The sequence below is a fragment of the Chiloscyllium plagiosum genome, chromosome 12 (assembly GCF_004010195.1).
Source record: "Chiloscyllium plagiosum isolate BGI_BamShark_2017 chromosome 12, ASM401019v2, whole genome shotgun sequence".
NCBI lineage: Eukaryota > Metazoa > Chordata > Chondrichthyes > Orectolobiformes > Hemiscylliidae > Chiloscyllium > Chiloscyllium plagiosum.
In genome coordinates, this window is record NC_057721.1 from 48751440 (window position 1) to 48767819 (window position 16380).

The 16380-nt window shown below is 40.2% G+C and overlaps 1 protein-coding gene across 1 annotated transcript in view; it reads left to right on the forward strand.

Moving 5' to 3' along the window:
- The window catches only part of LOC122555226 (potassium/sodium hyperpolarization-activated cyclic nucleotide-gated channel 1-like), a 109685-nt gene that overhangs the window by 9827 nt on the left and 83478 nt on the right, over positions 1 to 16380 (forward strand). The window contains exons 2-3 of the mRNA XM_043701001.1: positions 2630 to 2825; positions 8452 to 8559. Coding sequence (XP_043556936.1) covers positions 2630 to 2825; positions 8452 to 8559 — 304 coding nt within the window. The remainder of the gene's footprint in view (positions 1 to 2629; positions 2826 to 8451; positions 8560 to 16380) is intronic.

A 16380-nucleotide genomic window follows, 5' to 3' on the forward strand; every position in this document is an offset into this window, starting at 1 on the left:
GAGGTAACCCTCTTCGCTGTCCACTACACCTCCAATTTTGGTGTCATCTGCAAACTTACTAACTGTTCCTCTTACGCTCGCATCCAAATCATTGATGTAAATGACAAAAAGTAGAGGACCCAGCATTGATCCTTGTGGCATTCCACTGGTCACAGGCCTCCAGTCTGAAAAACAACCCTCCACCACCACCCTCTGTCTTCTACCTTTGAGCCAGTTCTGTATCCAAATGGCTAGTTCTTCCTTTATTACATGAGATCTAACCTTGCTAATCGGTCTCCCATGGGGAACCTTGCCGAACGCCTTACTGAAGTCCATATAGATCACATCTACTGCTCTGCCCTCATCAATCATCTTTGTCACTTCTTCAAAAAACTCAATCAAGTTTCTGAGACATGATTTCCCACACACAAAGCCACGTTGATTATTCCTAATCAGTTCTTGCCTTTCCAGATACACGTACATTCTGTTCCTCAGGATTCCCTCCAACAACTTGCCCACCACTGAGGTCAGGCTCACCGCTCTATAGTTCCCTGGCTTGACTTTATCGCCCTTCTTAAACAGTGGCATCACGTTTGCCAACCTCCAGTCTTCCGGCACCTCACCTGTGACTATCGATGATACAAATATCTCAGCAAGAGGCCCAGCAATCACTTCTCTAACTTCCCACAGAGTTCTCGGGTACACCTGATCAGGTCCTGGGAATTTATCCACATTTAACCGTTTCAAGACATCCAGCACTTCCTCCTCTGTAATCTGGACATTTTGCAAGATGTTACCATCTATTTCCCTACAGTCTATATGTTCCATATCCTTTTCCACAGTAGATACTGCTGCAAAATATTCATTTAGTATCTCCCCCATTTTCTGTGGCTCCACGCAAAGGCTGCCTTGCTGATCTTTGAGGGACCCTAGTCTCTCCCCCTTTACCCTTTTGTCCTTAATATATTTGTAAAAAGTTGTTGGAGAGAATCCTGAGGGACAGGACTTACTTGTATTTGGAAAGGCAAGGACTGATTAGGGATAGTTAGCATGGTTTTGTGCTCGGGAAATCATGTCTCACGAATTTTGGTTTTTGGTCTTGAAGAAGTAACAAAGAGGATTAATGAAGGCAGAGCGGTAGATGTGATCTATATGGACTTCGGTAAGGTGGTTGACAAGGTTCCTCATGGGAGACTGGTTAGCAAAGTTAGATCTCATGAAATACAGGGAGAACTAGCTGTATGAATACAGAACTGGCTCAGAGGTAGAAGACAGAGGGTGGTCATGGAGGATTGCTTTTCAGACTGGAGGCCTGTGACCAGTGGAGTGCCACAAGGATTGGTGCTGGGTCCACTTCTTTTTGTCATTTATATAAATGATTTGGAGTGAACACAGGAAGTATAGTTAGTAAGTTTGCGAATGACACCAAAATTGGAGGTGTGACGGACAGCGAAGAAGTTTACCTCAGTACATCAGGATCTTGATCAGATGGGCCACTGGGCTGAGGAGTGGCAGATGGAGTTTAACTTAGATGAATGCGAGGTGCTGCATTTTGGAAAAGCAAATCAGAGCAGGACTTATACACTTAAAGGTAAGGTCCGAGGAAGTGTTGCTGAACAAAGAGACCTTGGAGTGCAGGTTCATAGTTCCTTGAAAGTAGAGTCGCAGGTAGATAGGATAGTGAAGGAGACATGTGGTATGCTTTCCTTTATTGGTCAGAGCATTGAATATCAGAGTTGGAAGGTCATGTTGCAGCTGTACAGGACATGGGTTAGGCCACTTTTGGAATATTGCGTGCAATTCTGGTCTCCTTCCTGTCAGAACGATGTTGTGAAACTTGAAAGGGTTCAGAAAAGACTTACAGGATGTTAACAGGGTTGGAGAATTTGAGCTACAGGGAGAAGCTGAATAGGCTGGGGCTGCTTTCCCTGGAGTGTCGGAGGCTGAGGGGTAACATTATAGAGGTTTATAAAATGAGGGGCATGGATAGGATAAACAGACAAGGTCTTTTCCCTGGGGTGGGGGAGTCCAGAACTAGAGCTAGAGGGCATAGGTTTAGGGTGAAAGGGGAAAGATATAAAAGAGACCTAAGAGGCAATGTTTTCACACAGAGGGTGGTGCTTGTATGGAATGAGCTGCCAGAGGAAATGGTGGAGGCTTGTACAAATAGAGCATTTAAACTCATCTGGATGGGTATATGAATAAGAAGCATTTAGAGGGATGTGGGCAAAGTGTTGACAAATGGGACCAGATTAGGTTAGAATATCTGGTTTGCCTGGACCAAAGGGTGTCTTTCCATGCTGTGCATCTCTATGACTCTGTGACTACCACTCGCTTTGCCCTTTGTTCCACATCCTGTCTTCTACTTTAGTCCTTCCCTTTAGTTCTTCTGCTCCAGTCTCCCTTTCAAGAATGTAAAACCCTTCACATTTTTACTTCTCTTAAATTCTGAAGAAGATTAATATTTCTCTTGAGATATTAACTCAGTTTATCTATAATGCTGGGCGATCTCTGAGTATTTCTGACATTTTCAGTTTTTATTTCAGCTTTTCAGCTCCTGTAGTGTTGTTTCAGGTTTTATTTATTTGATTCTATATATTTTGATTGAGAATGCCATGATTTTGTGACATAATTACTTTTCCATTCGCAGGAGCTACTATGTCATGTATGTGTTGGCGCTTACATTTGCCAATCTTATTATTACACCTCTTGGAATTACTTTCTTTGATAAAGATCAAGGTTTGAAAACAATAGCATGGAGAATGTTCAGTTTTGTATCTGACATATTGTATCTTGTCGACATCATTATAAATTTCCGTGTTGGTTTCTTCAGTGAAGATCGTGAGGTAAGAATATATATATATATATATATATATATATATAAAGAACACAGTAAATGACAATAGTTTCACAGTACAAGAACAGAATAGTTTATTAGAGTTATACACAATTGTATTTGTCCTATTGTAATCATGTTTTAATTGGCTATTCCTGTCTTATTCTAATTCAGAACCAGCAAACTAATAGGTCAATATTCAAATTGTTCCCCAAGGTACAGTTGTGCATTATGCACTGGCTTTTTATGTCATGGGGCCTGATTTCTGAACGCTTCATGATGCAACACATTGTGGATGCTTGGCTCAGTAAACCTCTTCTTCCATAAGTTAGGGAATGCGTCCATAACACGTTTAGAACACCTAAACAGCATTCCCAAATCGTCAGCTCCACCCATATAAGGGAGAATAAAATGGGACTTAGTTGGCTTGGCCTGCCTGTTCAAAAGAGAAACCTTGTGCTGCCTGCTATTTATAATGATTGTAGTGTGCTGTCTAGTTCTGAGCATAATTTTGAATGATGGCACAAGTCACCAGGGGGCAGAAATGTGTGAAAAGCTAGCTTAATGTTAACCTATACTTATTAAAACCAGAGTGTCATCTTAAAGGAGGGGTGCAATCTGCTACAGCAACGACTGGAAGTGGAAAATTGGAAACAACAGGAAGAATCTACATAAACTGTGCAACAGATCAGAGAGCATACACTATGATTGCCCAACACAGAACTGAAGGCTTTGTGAATCAGTTGCATCGGAGGAAAGTTCTCTTCTCTTAGAAGGCAGTCAACCCTCCAGGATGATACTAAGAAGGCAATCAGAACAAGTAGCGATTGTGATCAGTGACAGTAGTGTAGCTTTGTGGACCTGCAAGCAGTGCTGCAAGATGTTTGATAACACCACAAAAGTGGTCAAAGTCAGTGAATTGAGATTTAAATACTGAATCTTCTCATTTGCATTACTCGTTTCATGTACTGTTTCATTCACCATCGTTGTTAAATGTTTCCTCAATCTCTTATAATTAACATTATTGTACATTGCAAACACACAACTTGCACAAACTACCAGCTCCTCAATTATAGCAAGCACATCATTAAGACACTTCGTGCCATTCACATATAAATCCCTCTCTTCCAGGACAAGTTGGCTGCAGCAGCAGGAGCAGCTAACTGGCAGAGACAGGCACAGTCACACATACTCATCCTCGTGGGTTAGAAGATGTAATGAGGGGGTCCCCAATTTACAAATGCTTGTAGTTATAAACATGATTCAATGCAGAGATGTAATTTTAAAGACCCACTATACAAGCATTTCCTGTACCTACAAACAGCTACTTTATATTGTGTTCTGACTTGTAAACAAACTCCATTGGAGCAATCATCACAGAGGCATGTTCTGTGGCAATGATGAAATCATTAAAGGTTGTCATTGTGTTCCGACCGAATTCTGCCTTCTCATAATCTGCATCATCCCATCCTGCAATCTACAATGATTTACAATTTGCAGATTACCATGTGGCTTTTGGTTTCCTCCCACTTCCCTCACTCAATTAAGTCAGTTTGTGCATTTATGTGGGAAATATCATGTTATGGCGATAATGCCAACCTGGCTCAAAAAAAGCATAGGATTGTATACTAAATATTGCCAGATAAATGAAAGACAGTGAAAAGAAGAAAGAAGGAAAGGTGGCAGTATTGATGAAAAACAATATTACACTTTTGGAGAGAGAGGATGATGTAGAACAGTCAAGGACAAAACCTTTATCACAGCTAAGAAGCATTAAAGGTACCTTTATACAAGTAGGTGCGTTGTTTAGGGTACCAATTAGTGGAAAAATATAGTAGAACAAACTTGCATGGAAGTTACAGGAAAATGTAAAAAAGAATAATGGAAACTTGTATTGTCCTAATACACACTGATACACACTAATAACTGGCAGAGAGGGGAATAAGTTTGTGAAGTATGCTCAGGGGAATTTTGTAGATCCATATGTTTCTGTTCCACTGAATAAATAGATATTGCTAGATCTGTTTCTGATGAATGAGATGGATTAAATTGAAGACCTTTTAAGCAACAGTAATTGGAGTATCATATGGTTTAGGTTGATTATGCAAGAGAACAAGTAACAATTCAGCGTATATAAAAAGGGGGGATGGTCAATTTCAGTGGTGTGAGAATAGACCTAGCTCAGTGGAATAAAAATTGTAAAGTGAAATTCTACATATAATCAAGTCAAAAAAAAGTTAAATGTTATTTATGAACTTACAAAAAAATCTTATTCATACTTCAGTAGAATACCTTAAATTATGCAGTTGACTCATTTTGAAGAGGAGATGGTTTGGATCTGGCCGACCTACATTTTCACAAGGGGAGAAATAAGACAAAGCTGGAGCCTCTGTACAACAAAATAGATAGCAAGTAAAATGAAGCAGAAAAGATTTCTATGGCAGTTGATAACACAAGTGAGAACCAGGTGAAATATAGGAAGTTCAGAGGGGAAATGAAAATAGAAATAGGAGCAGTAAAGAGACAGCGTGAGAAAGACTGACAGCCAACATAAAAGGGAATCCAAAAGTCATCTATAGGCATATAAAGAGTAGAAAGATAGTAAAATTGGGGCTTTGGATTGCTATTATCAGTTCACCAGCATCTCCCCTTTGTTCACAGTACTCTTCTATGTCTTGGACTCTGGCCTTCAGCCCCAACATATTTCAGTAGTAGTTGTATCTTGCCAATGATAAAATATTTTTCATTTTTTAAGGAAATCTACTTAATTGCTTTCAGAGTTGTATACATACAAATATGAGATAAATTTCATAAGTTTTACTTACTAATGTGTTTTTCTAAACAGCCATGTGAGAACATGAGAGAGAAAATTAATCGTTGTTCTGATTTATGTCAGAATTGTAATATCTTCTATAAACTTCAGATTGTATGTTAAGCTGAAATTTAAAAACAAACATACAAAGTGGAGAATAACTAATTTCAGATTGTTAGTTGGGTTTCCAATATGGCTCACTTATGCTTGTTAGAAGCTATATATATTCATATGCAAAGCTGGTCTTGGCCAATCAGAGTTGACTTGCATTTTTTTAAATGTGAACAATAACTTGGGGATACATGTGCTCTAGTGCATTCTCTATGACAAAGCCTTGAACAATTAAACTTCACTTGCCAACCAATCAGACCTTCTTATCATGTGGTGTAAATTATCTGAAATTTAGTATTTTTTTCATTAGTCCTGATTAGTGCAAAACAGGAAGCTTCAGCAGCATGTCTTTTTATTTTAGCAATACTCAAGTTTTTGTTAATTACAAAGTGACATGTGTTTCTCTCTCTGTTCACTATGTGCTATCTTTTCTTGTTACTACAGAACTAGCCTTAATATCACAGAAGTTAAGATGGTGACAAGCAGTGGCCAGTCTATCCTACTTGGAAGTTAACACATGTCATATTATGTCATCATGCAAGAAGGATTTGTTGTCTGAAAGCCTTATAAACTTTGAATACATTGATATTATGACATGGAAATAGGCATTTAAACCTGCTGGCTTATGTTGACTTTCACACATGATGCAAGCAAATTGGATAAGCATTCTTCCTGTATCCATCTATCTCAATTTTCCTCATCTATCTGTGCAGTTTAATCTTGAATATTGATACAGGTTCTACCTCAACCACTAACCCTGGAAATGTGGAAATGAATTTTACAGCCTCTGAATTCTATATAAGAAGTTTTGTTTGCTGTTTCCTATCAAATCACATAGCATATTTTTATTTCTTCACACAAGGCAACAAATGTCAGTGAATCTACATAATAAACTTCCTGAAGTATTCATATTCATCCTGGAGTATGGTTCTCAATATTAGAAAATACTGAAATATGAATAAGGTTTTCTGTAAGTTAATAAATAACATTTAACCTTTTTTTGACTTGATAATATGTAGAATTTCATTTTACAGCCATATTAATCTGTAATACCCTGTTTACTGCCCCCTCAAAATTATTCTGCTTTTTTGTAACACCAAGTTATTCTCTGTTCAGTATATCATTATTGCTGCTGTTCTATTTAATCAAAATGTTTCACCATACTTACAGAAATTGAATTCCTGCTGCACATTTTAGCTCATTTTGTTTCTCATTTCTTTAGGATTCTAAAGAATTCTAATTACATTTATTTTGCATCATCTGTAAATTTCAACACCACACCCCCTAGATCCAAAACACCAACTTACACTCTGAAAAGAAATACTTATGTGCTATTTTAGAAATTCTCACTTTCACTAGCACTGTTCACAATCTTGTGCTCTTTGCTTGCATTGGAGGTCTTTTAAATACTTCATATACTTTCAGACAAGAAATATTTCCAGCAGGTCAGTCCCTAGCTGCACAATTATCAAATTAATGCATATGACAACAACTTAAAATGTAAGTTGCAGCTTGCATTTGTGCAATACCATTGGCTGTTTGACTCTTTACAATTCAAAAGGCTATAACATTGTGTGAATGTGTTAAACAGAAAAGAAGCAAACAGAATAAGTTATGAAGAAATGTTTTATTGCATTATGCAGATATTGGCTTGTTATTAAGCCAGCAAAGTTATTTCCTTGGCAATTTTCTTCAGGTGTGTTTGTTCTCATACTAGATTAAGTTTCTTTGGGTGTGGTAACAGATTCAGATTTGTCCATCTATGACCGTAAATAAGTTGATGCAGGTGCTTGCAAATGGGAATCATATGTGTCTCATGATCCTTTCATTCCTATTATTCTTCATCTTTCCACTTATTTCTCTGTAAAGCAAAAGTAAACTGGAAACATTTACAAAAACATCACTTTGTTCTTGTGCTTTATCCGAAATAATTTACCTAGCACCAACAGCAATGCTGAAGCTACTGGGAAGCAAGAGATAGAAATATTGTAAATAATTCTCCAATTACATATCTGGATCGAATACACAATTCCAACAAAAAGTCTTCAATGTAGTGTCTGTATTTTAACTAGATTTTTGTTTCTTGAGGTAGACCACAGGTAGCTAAGGAGGGAAAATAGACATCAGTACATGACATTTGCATATAGTCAGTGGAACAATGACAGGTGCAAGAGGCCAACCAGATTCTGCATAAAGGAAAATCAGAATCTACTATTATTGGTAGGGAATCAGCAGCATGCAGCCTCTATTTTCCTATATTTGCTCCAAATTTTCTGTGAAGTAGAAAATATAAGGAAATATCTGGGTTCACAATAGGCAATCTTGCATGCAAGTTGAACATACGTTGAAGTGTTGGAGACCTTTCTGCGTACCTAAATCAGCATCCTAATTCCTTGACTTTCAAAACTCTTTCAGTTTTGTCTGATTCGTGTGAGTTTTTTCAAAACTTTTTGTCATATTTATAGATACTTGTGCTTTCATTAATGAATATTTTTCACCAGTTTAATAATTTTTAAAGATTTCAAGTAATTTTTGAATTTGTTTCACATTTGCTTATGCCTTTACATTAAGAGGTAGCTATTTTATACAGTATTCTAATTAGCAGGCTATCATAACACATTTCAAGTTTACATTGTTCCACAGAACTGATTCTTTACATGTGTTAGTTTTCCAAATAGGATATAGCAACATGATTAGGTATCTTTACCTACAGGTGGTGAACTTGAATCCAAAAGAAATTGCTATGCGATATGTCAAAACCTGGCTTGTGATTGACCTAGCTGCAGCATTCCCTTTGGACTCCATATTATTCCTTATTAAGGTAAGACAAGCTGAATTTGCCAACATTTGTTAAAATAAAGTAGTTAATTTCTTAGGGTACAATCTACGTTGTTACAACTGAAGTTGCTCTCTAGTCTCACTAATCCAATGGTCTCAACATATATTTAAATGTTTACCAGTTGCCAACCTGACCAGTCATATATTTTATCTATATTGGGTTAGGAATAAAACGATTCATCAGTTTTCTTTAATGAAAATCAAAATTATTAATATATTATCAAAATAAGACTTATTGTATAAAGATGCAAAGCTAATTAACACAGGGTTTGAAATATGATGATATAAATATTTACACTTCAAAATAACTCCAAGCACACACACACACACACACATCCATCAATTAAAGGAAAAATAAAGAAAATTTCACTTCCAAGATTAACCTTGGGTAGAAAAGAGTTAATTTGCCAAATACTAATTCATTCTTGATTAATAGAAACTAAAATATATGTTCCAGATGGCTTTCTGTCTTGCCCTTCTGCACGTATAGATAGATAGCACTACACAGAGACATGTGACTTGCAGTAAGTCCAAGCAGTTAAACAGTCTATCCTCCCTAGCTGTTTACTTAGCTTAAAACTTCCAGTAAGTGGTTTTAAAATAAATGTATCCTACAGTATCCTTTTAGCGACCTCTGTGAAAAAACAGGTTCCAGATATCTCTTTGCAGGGCCCCTTATCAAGTTCAGTCCTACATTTCAGGCCACACTGACAATTATCATTGAAAAGCTGTAGCAGAGGCACTTTGCATGCAGGGACAGGCAACCAACTCATGAATTGGATTAGGCTCCATCTCAGAGCTACTCACTTGCTTTCTTGGTGCTTGCTCACTTAACGCCTCCCTGCATGCTCACAGCATCTCTGCCTTAACTATTAGTGCAGTCACACAACCAGGTAGTTTGCCTTGCTAGTTAGCAGTAAAGGAGTGGACACCTTTCTGTATGGCACCCTGCTATGTCAATCTCACACCTGCTTAAATAGCAAGCACATAGCATGTGTAGCATGCACACAGCCATGTCTCAAAGCCTTAGGGGATTAGCCCATACGAAGTCCATGGAAGCACTCGCGAGTCAAGTGTCCTACTACAGTAAGTCTATGGCAGCCTCCAGTACTAGTCCAGGGGATTGGCCATGGTCAGGTATCTGGGCAGAATGGTCATAGTCAGGGGGCTTGTGCCTGTGTAGTCGTGGCAGTGCATCACAGGCAGTTTTATGATGCATAGTATCCAGTTGAGGGAGTAGAACTAATGCATTTGAACAAATGAGTTAACATCAGTCAAAGGGCTGGGCACTTCTTGTCCGGTTTACTTAAGGTTAGGTTGCTTAAGAGGGTGGCCACAATTAGCCCATTGGGTTCATCCAGAGAAACAAAGAGAAGGAGGATTGGTTGGGACAAAGGGAACCGCTGCTATGGGGATAGTGTATGATCACACCTAGTGTGGTCAAGTCATATGGCTGGGCGAGAAAGATGGCAGTTGCAGGGGCTTAGGGTAGTGTGAGCCTGTGGGCTATCACGAAAAAGATCTGGATGATGAGGGCTTCACTGACACATTGAGGGGGAGTCTGCAAACCACTGCTCAAAAATCAGTCACTGTGACCTTCCATTATATTGGAAATCATAACTTGAAAATATGAAGAAAATGGTAATGAACCACAGTTGTAGTGATGAGTGAAGTGGTTCAACCTTTGAGGGAAGAAGCTACAAGACCTACCAATGTGAGGCCCTTCAAGGGCAGCAACATCACACACAGAACCCTGCAGTGAATAGCACACTGACTTTGGTTTCCCTATCCCCTGATGATCTAAATGTATTGGCTCCTTGGGTGCTGTACACCTTCATATCCCAGAAATTGCTGACCATATCAATCAGAACCAACATGTTTTGCATGCAGAGGTCAGGGAAAGCATAGGGTGTTTGAGCAAGAGGAGCAGTGGTGCCAGCAGAACCCAATGCATTGTATGCATCTTGTTCATCTTGCTTCCAAATGCTGCAGCAGGCTCTCAACGCATTTGTTGATTACCTCCTGTCTGGACATAAAGTTAGGCATCATTCTGGCACACATTCAGGGCTCGAAAGACTCAAGCACATAGATTTATGGTAAAGCCAGCAATGTTTATTCAAATATGTGACTTTATATATCAGCATACAATATCGCACATGCTATCGGTATGACCTGAAAAAGTTTTTATTTTCTTTCTCTCCTTCCACAATGTCTCAGTGTTGCCCCAAGTTCTACAGCTGGAGTGGAGACATCCTGCTCGCCAATGAAGCCCATTGGCCTTTGAGTTTTGGTTGGAGGGCCGCAGGGATGTTTGTGTCTGGATTGGCCAGATATGCTGAAGGTTTACTTGCCAGAGACTCAAATGTCCAATGGTCAGAGAGCAGGTGGTAGTGGAAGGTGGAGGGCTTGGCCATCATTGGACTGTCCTGAGAGGAGACGCTGAGGAGTCTATGTGTGGTTCCTCCTCCAGCTGGCAACATAGCCCTGTCTTCTTGAAGGAAGGAGCACCTGGATTGAGTATCCTCCTCCCGATGTCAGCACACCTTTGATGATGAAGACTAATGGCTGGGGCAATGAAGTGCAAGTATAATTGTTATATACTTTTTTTAAAATCCTGAAACACATCAGATACATATAAAAACGTTACTTCCATGGATAGAGGGAAATAATTGGAAATCATAGTTCAATAAAACCAATCCACAAATTCATTAAAACATTCCTTTTGCTTGCTAGGACTTTCTGTTCTTCAGTCTTTTTTTTTCCAGGTTCTTTCACTTCTTTGCAGGAAGTACAGATCAATTGGTCCACTAACTACAAGTCTCTTAGTTACTGATTAAAAGCAAAAGGTTACTGAAACTGGTGGAAGAACATAACTGGATTTCTTCAGACTTCAGATACTTTACTGCAAAAAAGGAAAAGAGACACACACATAAGCTGCTTTTCTAGCATATTTAAGGCTTCATTCTGTACCAGCTGTTCAGCTGCCCAGAAACAAATCAGAGAGTTGATGTCACGCTGTGACTTTCAGACTCGACAACAGGTCACAATTGCGCAAGCCAATCAGCTACTTCTTATAGGCCAAATCTCAGTCTGTATAGAAACCTGGTGCTGGACTGTCCACAAATATCGACCCATTGCTTGAACATGACAGCAGTATAAACCCCAGACACAATCAGTTTCAGTAACTTGTTTTTTACAAGTGTAGCAATTCCTTCCACAGTTCTTGGTCTTAAAACAGTACATTTTCCATTTTCGTCCATAGTCAAAAGTACTTAAAATCTAATGGGGGGATCCAAGATGGTGGCGATCTAGGAGGATCGCGTTGCAGAGCTCAGCACTGCAGCACAAGCAGGTCAAATTTCTAACCCGCCAACCTGGACCATTATGAAATTCTGGGACTCTAGAAAGGTCGTGGAGTCCCAGGAAATTGTGAAAAATTGACATACCTATGTTTTGCCATCCAGAGAAGCCGCAGAAGGGAGGAGGAGCGTCCAAGGCCGGGCCCACAGCCCAGCCTGCAGGTTCCTCTGATTGATTACTTACCAGGCCCTGGTGAAGGAGCTCGCGAAATCCCGAGAGATGTTGGGTAAGCAGATAGAAGAGAAGCTAGCCCTAATCTCTATCATGCTGTAGAAGCATGATCAGCAGCTGAGAGACCTAGAAAAAAGGACAGATGAGGTTGAACACAGAGTCACAATGGTGGAAGCTGATGCCAGTTCCTCCAAGGATAGGATCCAAGCCCTGGAGATGCAGGTCCGTAATTTCTGTGACTGAGTGGATGATCTCGATAACGGGCAAGAGAAAGAATATTCGGATCATCGGAATGCCTGAGGGAAAGAAAGGTGAGCAGCCTGTGAAATTTATTGAGGACTGGCTGCTGAAATTCCTTAACTTGGAGGCTGGCTCGAGAGGCTTGAAGATTGAGAGGGATCACCGGGTCACAGCGCAGAGATCAGTTCTGGGTCAACGTCCTCATCCTCTCCTGGTGCAGTTCCATCACTACAGAGATAATGAGAGAATCATGGAAGTTTCTAGAATCCAGGGGAAGGATCCGAAGGCCCTAATTTACGAGGGCTCTAAGATCATGTTCTTCCAGGACTTCTCAGCAGCAGTGATCCAGAAAAGAAAATCCTATGACGGTGTCAAGAGACAACTGAGGGAGCTTGGGATTCAGTACTCTGAGGTATCTGGCGGTGCTTCAGATCACCTTAGATGGATCTATACACCTCTTTGACAAGTCAGAGAAGGCAAGAGACTTTGTGGACAAATTAACCTAATCTGAACAATTTAGTATGTACAAATAGTGTTGTTTGCGCATGTCTTTGTTTTTTTTTAGAAGACAGAGGAAGTCCGGTTGGAGTTTTCTTTTCCTACTTTTTTTTCAATTGATAATATTTTGGTTTAAGCTATGTTTGGTGGCGGTTGAGAAGTGTACTTTCAATTTCTGAGTTAAGTTATACCAGAGAATGGGTGGGGTATTTACCCCTTTTTTCTTTAAAAAAATTCTTTATTCATATTGCTATTCCATGGTTTAGATTAGATTAGATTACTTACAATGTGGAAACAGGCCCTTCGGCCCAACAAGTCCACACCGCCCCGCCGAAGCGCAACCCACCCATACCCCTACATTTACCCCCTACCTAACACTACGGGCAATTTAGCATGGCCAATTCACCTGACCTGCACATCTTTGGACTGTGGGAGGAAACCGGAGCACCCGGAAGAAACCCACGCAGACACGGGGAGAACGTGCAAACTCCACACAGTCAGTCGCCTGAGGCGGGAATTGAACCCGGGTCTCTAGCACTGTGAGGCAGCAGTGCTAACCACTGTGCCACCGTGCCGCCCACATGGTTATTTACTTTCTTTTCTGCTTGTGTTTGTGGTGCGGCTCTAGCTAGGAGGGGGAAAACGGTTGGGATGGCTAAATGCCTACTTATGGGCAGTTTGGATGGGTAGTTGCCCCCTTTAGGCAGAGGGTGAATTCCCCTATTCAGCGTTGTTGGCGCTTTATATGTTGGCTTGTTTTTGGTTTTTGCTATTTTTAATCTTTGATAGTTTTGAGGTTTGTTAAATGTAGTGGTTTTAATTTATAGAATTTTTATGTTCGATGGGTCATATGACACTAAAACTCAGTGATTTGTGGTTCGAGTTCCTTCTCTCTGGAATTTAAATGTTACTGCAGAAGGTTATGGCTAATGACTTGATTAAATGGTGTACCTGGAATATCAAGGGAAGTCACTCACCAATTAAGAGGAAGAAGGTATTTTTGAGTCTTAGAAAGGAGAAGGTGGATATTGCTTTGTTACAGGGGACACACTTGGAAGATAGGGAGCACCTGAACTTACAGCAGAATGGGTTTGATTGAGTTTACTTTTCATCATTTAATACCAGAAAAAAGGGAGTGGCTATATTGGTTAGGAGGAATCTCCCATTTAAGTTACTAGAGTGTGTTAAATACACACACGGGAGGTTTGTATTTTTTAAATTCCTGATAAATGGGTAAGAATATGTTGTTTTAAATGTTTATTGCCCTCCAGCTCGTCCCCTCAAATTTTTGGGAGATGCGTTTTCTAAATTGATCAATCTCAAGTCCCAGTATATCATTATAGGGGGAGATTTTAACTGTCTCATGGATTCCACAAACTAAACAATTAGTGGTTCTGTATGTGGAGTTAGGGTTGGTGGACGTCTGGAGGCGTTCCACCCTACAGGCAGGGATTTTACGTTTTTTTCCAGTCTGCACACATGTCACACCAGGATTTTTTTTTCTGACCTCTGTGGCAACCCTGGACTTGGTGGCATCTTGTACAATTGGTCATTTTACCATCTCTGATCACGCTCCAGTGTACCTGTTGGTTAAGGTTAAGGATGTGGGTTCGAGGCACTGACGAATGGATCCCTTTATCCTCAAGGATAATAAGTTTGTGGAGTATTTCTCTAGGGAATTTTGGGCGTTCCTAGACATTAATTCAGGCTTGGTTAGTAGCCCATCTGTCGTTTGGGAAACTGCCAGAGCCTATGCCAGGGGGTTAGTTATTTCCTATTCCGCCAGTCGGAAGTGGCAGAAGGGTGAGCAGAAACGTCTCCTTGAAGCACAGTTGAAGGCAGACCAAGAGGGCTTTCATTGAAGGCCCTCGTTGGTCAAGCTACAGAGGATTACGGTGCTGTGGTCAGCACTGAATTCCATGCTGATGCAGACAGCAAAGAAGGAGCTTACTTTTACAAAGCAAAGATTATATGAGCATGGTGGCAGGCCAGGCAAATACTTGGCGTATCTCGCCAGGAAAAGGAGTGCCCCACAAGCCATTACGGTGAATAAGGAAGGGTCTGGGAACCTAACATGTGACTCCAAAAAGATTAATGTGGCATTCCAGAGATTGTACTGTAAGTTATACCAATCTGAGGGTTGTGAGGAGGGGTGCGCCAAAATGGAATTTATTTTAAGGATCTGGAGCTTCTGGGCATGACCATTGAACAAGAGTCCTTTCTCAATATCCCCTTATCAGAGCAAGAGGTGCAGGAAGCTGTGAAGCAGCTTCAGAGTGGAAAGGCACCCGGTCCTGACAGACTTCCCAGTGAATTCTATGAGGAATTTATAAACAGGCCCGATGCTTAATATGTTTAATGACTCATACAGCCATGATTGTCTTCCGCCAAGTCTGAGAGAGGTCAATATTATGCTTATTCTTAAAAAAGGGAAGGTCACAGAGGACTGTGCTTCGTACAGGCCCATTTCATTCTTAAATGTGGACTTTAAAATCCTCTCCTAAGGCTCTCGCATTAAGGCTGGAGACTGTGTTACCTTCTATTGTTAAAGAGGATCAGACAGGCTTCATAAAGGGCTGCAGATCCTCCAATAATGTTAGGAGTCTGCTTAATGTAATTCAAGCGTGTCAACAACAGTCAATACAGGGATTGGTGATTTCTCTAGATGCATAGAACGGAATTGACTGAGTTGAATAGCCATCCTTTTCTCTACTCTGGAGCGATTTGGTTTGGGCAAAGTTTTTGTAAGATGGGTAAAGGTTCCCTGCAGTGACCCTCTCACTGCAATCATCACCAATGGGGTACGTTTAAGCAATTTTACCATTTTTAGGGGCAGCTGTCAGAGCTATCCCCTTTCGCCACTGTTTTTTACATTGGTGATTGAACCATTGACTGAGGCCATTCGTGGGGATCCTAATATATCAGCTCCAGAATAGGGGTCAAAATTACATAAGATTTTGTTGTATGCGGACGATGTCCTAATTTTTTTTGTCAAATCCAGCAGTTTCTAGCACAGTCCTCTGTGACCTTCCCTTTTTTAAGAATAAGCAAATTATTGGCCTCTCTCAGAGATGACGGGAGACAATCATGGCTGTATGAGTCTTTAAACACATCAAGCATCGGGCCTGTTTATAAATTCCTCATAGAATTCACTGGGAAGTCTGTCAGGATTGGGTGCCTTTCCACTCTGATACAATGCATCTACGTGTTTGGTGCCTTTTTGGGGTACAAGATTAATCTTGCAAAATCAGAGGCTATACCTATGGGTGGTCTTACGAATGTGTTAGGTCTTGAAGGCAAATATCGATTCCCATTTAAGTGGTCACAGGGGGGTTTGTGTATTTGGGCATATTCATTACTCCAGTTCTGGATCAGTTTTTCAAAGCTAATTTTGTTCAATTATTTGACAAAATCAAACAAATCCTTCAAAGGTGGGAGGCACTTCTGGTCTCGTGGTTAGGTCGAATAGCGCTTATTTAGATGAATATTCTTCCCTATTTGCTATATCCTGTAGGGATGCTCCCCCGATTTTCAA